The 12,527-nt window shown below is 46.1% G+C and overlaps 1 protein-coding gene across 1 annotated transcript in view; it reads right to left on the bottom strand.

Moving 5' to 3' along the window:
• The window catches only part of Ptch1 (patched 1), a 57,882-nt gene that overhangs the window by 29,236 nt on the left and 16,119 nt on the right, over positions 1 to 12,527 (bottom strand). The window contains 10 exon segments of the mRNA XM_038334911.1: positions 750 to 875; positions 1,363 to 1,461; positions 2,284 to 2,439; positions 2,795 to 2,926; positions 3,828 to 3,975; positions 4,711 to 4,832; positions 5,122 to 5,320; positions 6,694 to 6,785; positions 6,896 to 6,965; positions 9,826 to 10,015. Coding sequence (XP_038190839.1) covers positions 750 to 875; positions 1,363 to 1,461; positions 2,284 to 2,439; positions 2,795 to 2,926; positions 3,828 to 3,975; positions 4,711 to 4,832; positions 5,122 to 5,320; positions 6,694 to 6,785; positions 6,896 to 6,965; positions 9,826 to 10,015 — 1,334 coding nt within the window.

Below are 12,527 nucleotides of genomic sequence, written 5' to 3' on the forward strand. Positions count from 1 at the left end.
ACCATGTCATGAACTACCCAAAAACCTGCGGCTCTGGCTGCTTCAGACTTTCTGTGAACTATGACTACTAGGTCTGGCCCAGGGAACAGACTCTTCAGGCTGACAGCCTGGGTATGGGAGGATCTGGCTGGGAAGAAGCTGTCAGAGTAAAGAGGCCTGCAACACAGGTTTTTGCACATGCAGTGAGCAGCAGGCAATCTAAGCTTACTTAAGCAGCCGGAGAAGGGAGCAAGGAACCACAGAGGACAGGACAGAAACGCAGAGGCCAACAAGGAGAAGGCGGAGGGATACAAGGATTCCCCAAGAGATACCCCTTGCAGGACATAGCCAAGTGGCCAACATACCCCCAAACAGTGTGACAGTCACTGCCTGCCAGACAACCCTAGCTGCATACACCAGTGGAGTCTTTTATGGCCTTGAGGTGGGGCTGTTTAGGGAGGGGAGATATGAGGTGGCTGGAAGGGGGTAGTCTAGAAAGAGGAGTCAGCCAAGGAGGACTTCGGGGTGCATCCCTGGGCCGCTGGCCTACACAGCACAATTCCACAGGTGAACAGCTCCTGGATAACAAGGTGTAAGAGAGCAAGGAGCCCCAGCACTTGTGCTGGGAGGAGTGCCAGGTCATGCCTCGAAGCACCCTACCCAGCAGCACCAAGGCCCAAATACTGCAGGCATGCACTTGATCTGCAAAATCAGCGCTAGAGTCAAGTGAAGCAGAGACAGCCACAGGGACCTGCGCACTGTAAACTCACCTGGAGGGAGAATGCTCGCAGTGCAGGGATTGGGATTAAGGCAGCCATGAAGAAGGCAGTGACATTGCTGATGGAGGTGAGGGCCACGCTGGCTCCTGTGCGCTTCAGACACTCCCCGGTCCTGTCCTGAGGAAGACAAACCACAGTACTGAGGCTGCCTCTGTACTAGCCCCCCCCCCCCCCCCCTAGAGGACGTGGTGGCAGTTTCTAGTACTGGCTGTTCTGGGTCTCAGGAACAGGGAAAGGCCACAACCACCTTGACTCCAGCACCAGGTTCTGCTGATGTCTCCCTCAAGGTCACGAGTTCCCCACAGTTACCATAGCCCAAACGGGAAAGCCAAGGACAACAATGACTTAAATGCAAACCCGGAGCCAAAGAAAACCACAGAAACAAACTTGGGCTTTGAGAAGAGACGGCACGGGAGCACGCGGCACAATGCTAAGACCCCCCACATTTCCATGGGCACCCTAAATGGGGCTCTTGGCGTTTCTCAGAGTGATGTGTCATTTGACTTGAGACTGACCAGACAGCAGAAAAGCTACAGGACAAATGCCCAGGAAGAGAGTGGGCTCTGAGAGTCCCCCAAACACGCTTCTTTCCTCCGACCGTTACCTCAAACGGGATCCTTTTATTTTGTCCTGTTTCACTGAAGGCGTGTGCTAAGAGGAAGACGTCGTCCACACCAACACCAAGAGCAAGAAATGGCAAAACCTACAGCAAACACAGGCAACCACAGCATTAGCCAGGGAAGACCTCACAGGGAAACATGGCTGCCAGTGCCCCAAAGGGAAGCTCATGCCAGTCTGGTGAACAACATGGTTATCCAGCAGTCTGCATCCCTAAAATCTTTCAGTAACGACTCAGAGATGTTCTCACAAGCTTCTTTCTAAGGTCTAGGTACAAAAACTTGTTTTAGAACTAAAAGGGAAAATCCAGCTAACTCGTATCTAAAGCTGTAGTTCCTAGTGATCTCCAGTCCAGCATCAGTGAGAAAGGCTGAAAATATAAGACAGTACCCCATATAGACCGGGTCCAGCCATCTTTGTGTTCTCAGTGTGACTCGAATGCTTACTGGAGTTTAGGAAAAAGTAAATGATATACGCTATTCTAAGTGAACACCTCTACCTATCAAGAGCATATCTGAACTAAAAAAAAAAGTACAAATGTGTATATGCACATGGGGTGTGTGGTGTGTGCATGCGCGCACACACCACACAGCCCACTATGCAAAGGTTAGAAGACAATTCTATAGCCTGTTCTCTCTTTCTACCTTTTATATGGGCTCTAGAGATTGAACTTAGATGGCCAAATTTGCATAGTAGATAGCTTTACCTACTGAACCATTTCATCAGCTCTCTAGGTTTTTAGCCCACAGACCAGACTGGCCCAGTGGGAGCCATCCCTCCCCTGAGATAAATGGCATCCTCATGGAAAAGGCTTTACAGACTCTTTAGGTGAGATAGACACAGAGGGGGGCCGGCACGCTGGGCAAAGTGTTGGCCAGAGGGCAGCGATGAACGGCCCCTGCAGTACCTGAGTTGTTGCAGCGTTAAAGGAAATCCCGATCAAGGAGCAGAGGCCCAATCCTGCAGCCACTGACAGTGCAACCAACAGGACGCCAGCCAGCCCCACGGCACCCTGGGACTTGGAGCAGTCCCAGCGCAGCATGGTTAAACAGGCATAGGCAAGCTGCAAGCAGACCGATGGGGAAGGGGGACGGAGGGGAGTGGAGAGAGAAGGTGGGGAAAGACACAAAACAAGAGCCAAACATTAGAATGTGTGGGGATTCTAATGTTTTCCCCCTCCCATTGCCCCACATCCAAAGGTAGAACCTATTAACTCCAACAAATAAATCTTACACTACAAACATCACACAACAGGGCTGAGCTGTCCCTGTCTTGGGTGTCCTTGAGGGTGTACTTGTACATTAGGGGCAGCAGCTAAAAAGCAGGTGCTGTCACATTAAAGTAAAGAGCTAAAATTCCAAAACAAACAAACTCAAACCAAGTTGACCCCCCCCCACCCTGGGGGAGCCCAGAATTACCATCAGTAGGTAGCCGCTGGCCACGCGGATGACACTGACGTCAGAGAAGGATTTTAGGATGTCGTCCAGGGTCGTGGTGGTGAAGGAAAGCACCTTCTGCGTGGAGTTTGGGGCAACGCTCTGATGAACCACCTGAGGTCACAAGACAAGGGGCTAAATTCTCGAAAGGAACTAAAGCATCAACATGCTTCACCAGCACAGACTTGGGGGAACACCACCGTGCACCCCATACTGTTTGCTGCTGCTTCACAAGGTCCCATGTGACCTCAAGTGGTCAGAGGAGGAGGGAAGAGGAACCTCCCTTTACAGTGGGTCACAGAGATCAAGGGAGAGCAGAGACCAGAAAGACACCCAAAGTGTGTTACTTTGTAACTCTAAGGTTTTCTCACCCTCCATAGCCAGAGGACTGCTCCTTCTTAATCCAAAACGACTCATTCTTATAAATTCCACCTCCCCCCACTTCATTTGCTGGCCACTTTCAAAAGGTCACAGGCAGCTCCATAGAGGTCACTGCTTGGGAAACAAAGGCCAGCCTCCTGTCACATGACCTGACTAAGGGGCCTGCAGCTGTGAATAGATTCGGTCTTGCTAATGTTTTCCAGACACCTTTTCTTACTCACCCAGTTTTTTTTTTTTTTTTTTTTTTTTTTTTCACATTTCTTTTCCTGGACTCTGGAGTCCACAATAGTTACTAGGCATGTTTCAGGGCATCCCTGCTAAGAAAGAGTGTCTCTTCAGACACTACTCCTAAGTCTTAACACAGCAGAATAAAGAAAAGCTTGCATCTCATGCAGTACTCAAAATTAAAATGTCCTGAAAATTAATCTGAGGGAGGTGGTCTAACCCCAACAATCAGGAGACTGAGGCAGGAGGGTAAGGTTTGAGACTGCCTGGGTGGCACAGTATTTTGAGTACTGGCTGACTCAATAACAAAGAAAAGCCCACTAAACCTAACGGGAAACAATGTTTCCAATGAGGAGAGCAAGACTGAACTAAGTCTTCCTCTGTCCCTGACATCAAGGCAGGGGCTCACCTCCACGTAAGTCCTCTGCCACGCCTCCAGAATGGCTGCAGCCCTATCCTCGTTCCAGTTGATATGAGAGACATACTCATAGCCTCTGAAGTGCTCGTACATTTGCTTGGGGGTCATTAACTGGAACATGGTCTGCAGGGCGTGAGCGCTGTGTCAGGGTAAATGGACAGAATGCAGGTCAGCACCGCCAGCGAGCAGTGTGTGCGACGTGAGGTCCCGCGTGAGCGCCCCCAACTCTCCCCCAGACTTCATCTGTCCTCTGTGCGCACATGTTTCCATTCAAACAAGACCAGGATGGTTATTGTATTTAATAGATTGATGTACCATATTAAAGGTGTAACCTTACAAACCTTTTACAGATAGACCCCAAAATTAAATTAATAGGCAATTTCCTTTCTCAGTTCCTATTCCATGAAACAGGAAGGAGAGGGGAGTAGATAGCTTGACCAGATACACTGAGTTCAGCCACGCACTCTCTCTGTGCAGAAATCCCAGAGGCAGGGTCCCAAGGGAGAAACCTCAGACGGAACACCTGACACTTGACTGACTGGAGTCCCTGGCTGCACAAAGGCTAACTCTCATATGGGCTGTAGTTCCTGGGCTTTGACTCTTGAAGGTCCCACCACTCAGTCCCACACTATGAATGGATTTTCTTGCCCCACAAGTCTACACAAAGGGCAGACGTTTCAAAACCCTGAAACCAACAACTACAGCTCTGGTGGAAACCACAGATCCATTCTAGGAAACTTCCCCATGAGAATTCTTTGCAAACTGGCCTGATGTGCTCATGCTCCCCCACATTTACTGACACTGGACAGCTAGCTAGGATTAACATGAGTCCAATAATAAATACGGGATGGTGTGGGGTACTGTGTCGGATTACCTGACCAGTTTTCCAGTGGCGTTCTTGACTGTGCCACCCACAATCAACTCCTCCTGCCAATGCATATACTTCCTGGATAAACCTTGACATCCACCATTCAAAACAAGGGCCACATCAAGAGGCTGTAATGAAAAGACAGCCACATAATTACGGGAATTAGTAGGCAGGTCACATGCCTCGTTAAAATCCAGTGCGTTAAGGGCTTGTTTGTTTCAGAGAAAACATTAATAACGAGACTAATGAGGGTTATGCTAAATCTTACAGCAAAACTTAGCTCTGTAAACAACTTTAGTTCCATACACCAAATTAAAAAGGAACAAAACTCATGGCAAATGAAATCTTTAAGATGAAAGTAATAGAGGAAGAGAATGAAATAGAAAAGGCTTTTTCCCCCACACTCTGGAAACTCACTTTGGTTGAATTTTTGTTGGGGGCTGTGGCGGGGCAATCTGGGTCAGCCGGGTTGAGGCAGGGCCGGTCCATGTACCCATGGCCAACTTCGGCTTTATTCAGCATTTCCTCCCAGCTGTCCACTTGGTAGTTTATTTTCTTTAACTCTTCTAGGAATTCCAAGGGGTCAAAGTTTGTCCACCGCAAAGGGGGCTTACCTCTGCGAAAGAAATTAAGAGGTGAGGCCATGGAAAACCAACTGGCTTCAGACAGGCAGGAGGGCACTGTGGCTCCATCTGTGCAAAACAGGCTGTGCAAAGCAAACTTCTGGGACTTGGGTAAAAAGGGAAAATAGAGTGTTCCTCCCCAATAAAGCTATTTATGAACAAGTCAGGAAAAGAATTCATGAATAAAGAGGACAAGCGGGGCGCTTGCAAATTAACATAGATATCAGAGACTTTTAATCCCCTAACGTTGTGTTTAATATGTTTAAAAAGTTAGCCAATGAGGAGTGGAGGTGGGTACTTCTAAGCAGGACACCGAGATCCAAAATTAAAAACCAAACAAGGGAATCACAATACAACATCAGTGCCTCCTAGTTTTAAAAGAGGCTTTCTAAATGTCACCAATCAAGTATCTGACCTGTAACCGTCAACAATTCATTCTTATGTGCCCTCTCTGGCGGGCTGGCAGTGGGGTGGGCAAGCCCCCCATGGGCTCCTGCCATCACCACCGTCACAGCCACTTCCCCCACACTCACTTTGGAAACTGCACTGGTGACAGACCAGAAAGGCTTTTGGCTGCCTGTTATGTGGTTCAAACCACACTGTAGCTGCTTAACCAGGCTGAAGTCATTATTCAGACTCTCCCAACCAGAAAACACAAAACCCCTTATTTCCCATCTAAAACTGTACACTGAAGGTCAGGGGATGACCACTGCAAATTGCTTCTGCAGATATGTGCCGGCCAGGACGGAAACAATAACCCAAGCACTAACTCTTGCGTAATTAGCTGAAAAATGTCTACACTGAGTAACCATCAGTCTTTAAATGATGTGGTGTATGTAATTCCCAACTGCCGGGCTATGAAGCATCCCTTGTCATGGCCTTAATGGAGGGCGTATATCCCCCTTAAACATCATTACTGCAATCCAAAGAAGGGTTAATATATGACTTTGCTGGAAGATCTTGAATCTTATAGCTTCAAGTATTTCTTTGTGACATGTACCCAGCAATAAATTCTCTCCTTAAAGGTTTGAGTGCTGGTCTGCGTAACTGCAAGCATTTTATAAAGAGTTTTTAAAAAAAATTGCACGGGCTGCTCGATAATTTGCATTTTATTTGCATATAAATAGGTTGGTAAAAGTGAATGAAATTTAATAATGCCTACAGAACTGTTTTTGAAAAGAGAAAAAAAATACATTCTGCTGAAGTCCCCTATCCCCCCCAAACCATTCACTCAAAAAAAAAAAAAAATGCGCTTGGAATTTCAATGTTTTTATTCCTCGTCCAAAACTGAAACAGAATAAACAATGATAAGGCACACCGGAAACTGTGACAGAGCCAAGCAATTCGACCCTGAGGCCACACTTACAGGAGGTACGCAGTCCCTGACTGCAACTTCGCCCCTTCCCAGAAGCAGTCCAGAGGTGTGATGATTAAGCAAGGGTAAAGGTATTCTATTATCTGACAAAGCAAAAACAAGAGGAGTGCATTAGGCTAACAACTCGTGGCTGGGGTTGTTTCCAGAAACTGTGAACGGTTTTTCCCTCTTTGTAAACAAGAAAAGCATGTACCTGATCCATGTAACCTGTCTCTGTGATAAGTTCCCCTGATTTGTAGCACAAATGTTCCAACTTCCACTGCCTATTGGGATGAAAAGCAGAGAAAAGTGTAAAAAAAAAAAAAAGAAAGAAAGAAAGAAAGAAAAACAGAAGAACACTTCTTACCGCAACGACATGAGCTAAGAACAGGAGCAACAGGGCTTATCAAAAGGCTGTAATTTCGATCACGTTGAAGCATCTGTCAAAACCAGCAGCGCTTTTGCCAAGCAGAAAGCTGGCAAGCTCGCTTTAATGAATAGATAACACTGGATCGTAATTAGCATGTGGGGTGTTTATGTAAATGAACGCTACCGAAGTACTTGAAAAGTCTTGTTTCCTTAAGTGTTCTACCAATAATCTTGTTTACACCATTAATCTGCTTTTCCACATACATTAAACAACCTGCAGCGATCCAGTGAAATTATCACAAATTCAAAATAAGTGGAGCTTGAGATAGTGTAGCAAGTGTTGGTGGGATATCGTCAGGTGGGAAACCATTGCTGGCTTTTATTTATCTTTTTTTTTTTTAAAAAAAAAAAAACCAGCAGATGTTATTTGTAGGTCGTGTTTGAAACATTCCTGCTCTTAAGCACAAATGTTATAAGCAACCTCTGCCAGGTAGACTGCATTCCCAGTCTGGTAGACATGACCTTAAACCCATGGCTTTTTAATGTGTTTAGGGAAATAAGTGTTAATCTAAAATAAAAGGATATTTGGAAAGAGAAGAAATGGGAAAGAAACCAAAGGAATGAAAATAAAAACACACACACCCCAAACTGCTCTATTTTATTGGTCTTCGTAGGAGGCCTATCTTCACCCAAGGGCACTTTTTGGACATGGTGCCCTCTTCCCTACGCTTCTTTCTAGAATTTTCCCATCTTTCGCTCGGTGCCCTTTAGAAAGTCTACCTTCTTGCTAGTAAGTTTTTTTTTTTTTCTGCCTAATGCTGGTGAAAATGGCTCTTCATGTAGAGTCCTGGTTGTTACCCCATACCTGGGGTATGTAAGGTGGGCACTGCCCATGCCTGGCTTTGTCTGTGCCAACCTGTGATTGTATTTCTTGTTCATCCACCATCTCTCCTTCCCTCCTCTTACTCATCTACCTGCTGATCATGTGGGTCTCTCTCTCTCTCTCTCTCTCTCTCTCTCTCTCTCTCTCTCTCTCTCTCCACACACTCATACACTCACTCACACACACTCTCACACACACTCCGCACACACACACTTCTCATCAATTCTGTGTAGTGCCAGCATAGACTACCCAACATTACAAGTAGGTTTTCAATGCCATCTGATGAGCCAGTTCTCTGTGTTTGCTTGAGGAAGACACTGTTGATCATTCACTGGGGTGAGGATCCAGAAGAAGCGGTTTGAAACCTGGACTGATCATTTAATAACCTTCGGATCTTGGACAAATGCTCCATTTCATCTCATTTTAAGTTTTTTTTTTTTTCATCTAAAATATACATACATTGACTATGCAAGGGTTTGTTCTGTGCATAACCCTCTGGGTCTGTCTTAGCTTCTTTGAGAAGGATGTCACCTCACAGTAGAGAACCTTTAATCTTGTCCTGAAGCATGTGAATGACACATGCCTCAGAGTGGGTCTTAACATATGATGTATGTGGGGTCACCCGGGGCATGCCAAGAGCTTTATAGGGCCTTTGACTGCAACTCCTGCCATCTAGGCCAAGCAGCTACTTTCTCTACAGTGCACACCAGTGGTGGGAGGACTGCAGGTTGCTAAGATCTGTCCACATCTCCCAAAGCTCATCTGACCTCCCCTGCTCCACCAGGGGCCACATGTGCGTGTGGCTCCTACCCTGAAAGGACTGATTGGATAGACAGTCACCATAGATAAAGGGAGAAAAAGATGTTAATTCTGTTCCAAAACTCTCTTAAAAGGTGTATGTATAAATCTACCTCACTCAGACATCCCAGAGAATTCCCAGGGAAACTCAACACCCACCCCTCCATTTGCTTTGCAACTAATGTCACCTGTACATGCAAAGTAAGACTTCCTCCCCCTCCTCCTCCCTCTCCCTTTTACACTGCTGGCTGAGATTACATTATCCAAAGAAAGGTTCAGTAATGGAGATAGTTTACCAAATAAACAAAATATTCAATTTGAGGGAAAAAAATATCTTAAGCAATGGGATAAAGATCAGCGTGTAACCCCCACAAGAGAACGGCATCCATTTGTGGACCATGCCATGATACTTAGTCAAAATACATTGCAGAAGAGATGGCTCAGGGGTAAAGTGCACTTGCTGCTCTTGCAGGTGACCAGGTTTGGTTTCCAACACCCACACGGCAGCGCACACTCTCTAACTCCAGTTCCAGACTGCACACCTGCACACATGGGGTACACTGACACACATGCAGGCAAACATGCATATGATATGGTTGACCACATACCTAATCTCAAAGTTTGACATCTGGAAAGCTCTAGAATCTGAAACTTTTGGACAAAAGCATCATGCCACAAATAGAATATTCCATACAATGAAACTCCATTTTTCTTGCACAAAAATAAGTACTAAAATATTATATAAGGCATAGTGGAACATAAATCAGTTCTATCTTCAGTCTTGGCTCTTGCCCCCAAATAAATCTTATTACTTACATGGAAATATTCCAAAATAAATTTATTTTAAATGTTTGAGATACTTCTGGGTCCCAAGCACTTTGGATAAGAAAGATTCAATGTGTAGTATTTTGTTAACAACCTCTAAAAACAAACCAACATGGGTAAGTGATCAATGGTAGCACTGTGTAACATTGATGAAACCCTGGGTTCTAAAGTTATCAGAAAACTGTTGAAACCAACTTAATAAGGCAAAGTTATTCCCAGAAACAAGAGGCCTACCTGCTGACCGGTGCACACAGCACAGCTGGCCTTACCTGTTATACATGTAGACGTGCACACGGCTGGCCTGCAGTGCCGAGTCCAGGTGCTGTAGAAGAGCCTCTGTGGTCAGGACGTTAGCGCCTTCTTCTTTTGGAGTCTGTATCATGAGTTGAGGATTAAACATAGCCTCTTCTCCTATCTTCTGCCGGGTATAATTTAATTCTCGACTCACTCGTCCACCAACTGACAAACATAGATAGGTATCGATCAGAATAGAACTCACCTCAAAACCGTTCCCTAAAAGACAGGTTCAGTAACCGGGAAAAACTGGAGATGAAACCCGAGTGAACGGCAAAGCTGGCTTTAGGAATGACAAGTCTAATAAAAAATAATACTCTCTAAGCCCAATGCTTGCCAAATACCCAAATCTACTGAATGCATTCTGACTAGACACCACAGGTCTAAGAGAGGAAGGGGATAGAGAAACGCGATATACCTTTCTTTTCTCTGCGGACCAGACGAAAACACCTTCCGTCTCTTTTACTTATATCAACAATATGCCTACAGCACATTTTGTGATAAATGACGCAATTTACACTCTCCTAAGCAATCTAGCAAAAGTAACAAGGGAAAGTTTCTCCTCTGTGGAAAAGTTACAAGGAAGGTAGCCGTGGGTGCTCAGAACACAACCTGTGGGCAGACAGACGGGGATTCCAGTCAGAAGGGCCAGGGAAACTCCACAGCAGGGGAACATCAGGATCACCTGGTCAGCATCCAGAAAACACAGGCCTCAGGTTCTCAGTCCTCTGGGAGGGTGTAACCTGTCTGGAAGCTCCCAGGTGCTGCTGGGCCTTCCACTGAGGCCAAGGAGGAACTCTATCCAGCACTGACTGACGCTTCTACAAGTTGGCTAAAGCTAGGCATACTGGCACACAGGCTCAATGGATGATTTAAACCATTTTGACCCTGGGTCTCCTTTCTGTGTACTATGTACACTAAGAATAAACCAAACTCTGCTGAGAGGCATCTTGGGAAGACAGAGGATCTGCTCCCACGTGCACGCACACACAAGGCAAAGGAAGCTGGTCTGAATAGTTCCCAAAGTCACCGATAAGCTCGATGTTTCTGAGACACAGACCTCTGGCCATCGCTCGGAAAGAACTCAGTGATTGTCACTTTCCCACGAGGAGGAATCCTTTTTCTTCAAGTTTAGTATTCAAGGACATAAACATTTGGTTTGGGAAAGTAAGTAAGTACTGAGAACAGTGGGGTGTTTGGTTCTCTTGGCGTATTTTATAAACAGTGGGGGGAGGCTAGGAAGCAAACAATGGCCTCATTAGGAAAACTAGCGCAGACTCCCGAGCTGGCAGGACCCGATGCGTAGGCCCATGAAGCCGCCAAGGCCACCATGGAGCTCAGAGGTGAGGCTGAAGGAGCATATGGCTGTGGGAAGAGGGCAGCGAAGGGTTCATAAAAGCTATTCAAAGTGTGCAGATAGCTTGGTGAATGCCAGAGGGGATGGCTGAGGCCTCTACCAATGTCAAGTTATAGAAAATCAGGACTAGGGGGTGTGGCTCAGGGCCTGCCTGGCATCTACAAGGTCCTGAGTTCCAGCCTCAGCACTAGGGAAACTCAGAAACAAGCCCTCTCGTCCTAACCAAAAACAGTCTCTTGTTCACCGTGGATGGGCTTTCAGGCACCTAGCCAACTGAATTTGACGTCTGCCTGTGTGGAAGCACCAGGAAGCACCCCTGAAAGACTGCAAGGCAACCCCACATCTGCACAACCTCTTCATTTCTCCTAGTGTTCTCATGTCTCGTACCCCAAACCTGGACTCCCCTTGCCTCCTTGTGACCAGATCTTGCTGAGTACATTGTGCTCCCTTGTGTTTTAAAATTAAAACTCGGGTGACTTCAAATCAAGAGGATAATAATAATAATAAAATATTTTTTAAAGCTAAAATAAAATCAAGCCACAAAGCCAAGCCCCTCCCTCCCCCAACACACAACTGCTTTCACCGCAGAGCTTTCTATATGAATCAAGACCGTTTGACCAGACTTGACCCCTGACCCCCTGGGCCTTAGCCCACATGTCTCTATTTACAGCCCTCACAAAGGTAAGAAATCCACATGACAGCACATGACACATTGCTAAGGACATCGCTATGCACTTTCAAGCTAAACTCTCATCATGGGGGTTTCAGAAAGGATATTCTTGCCAGGCGGTGGTGGCGCACGCCTTTAATCCCAGCCCTTGGGAGGCAGAAGCAGGAGGATTTCTGTGCGTTTGGGGCCAGCCTGGCCTACAAAGTGAGGTCCAGGACAGTCAGGGATACATAGAGGAACCCTGTCTCGAAGAAAAATATTAAAAGCAAACAAACAAACAGAAAGGAGAGTCTCAAAATAGAAAAATGTGATTCATTGGCCCTGTTACCGCCCTATAGTGTAAATTAAAATAAATGCATTTTAAGCAACTGAATATCCGATCTATCTTTGCGGTTACATGTTTTTGTTTTCTTTGCTCTAGGGATTAATACTCATACCTTTTAAAAGATTTAATATTCCCATTTATATTTGTGTGTGTGTGTGTGTGTGTGTGTGTGTGTATGGGGGATGAGCTACGCACTTGAGAGTTGTACCCACAGAGGCAAGAAGACGACGTTAGATTTCCCTGGGGCTGGAGTTACAGGTGGGTACGAGTTACCCAATGTGGGTGTGGGTTACCGAGCTCAGGTCCTCTGCAAAAACAGTACGCT

This window comes from Arvicola amphibius, chromosome 6 (assembly GCF_903992535.2).
Source record: "Arvicola amphibius chromosome 6, mArvAmp1.2, whole genome shotgun sequence".
Classification (NCBI taxonomy): Eukaryota; Metazoa; Chordata; class Mammalia; order Rodentia; family Cricetidae; genus Arvicola; species Arvicola amphibius.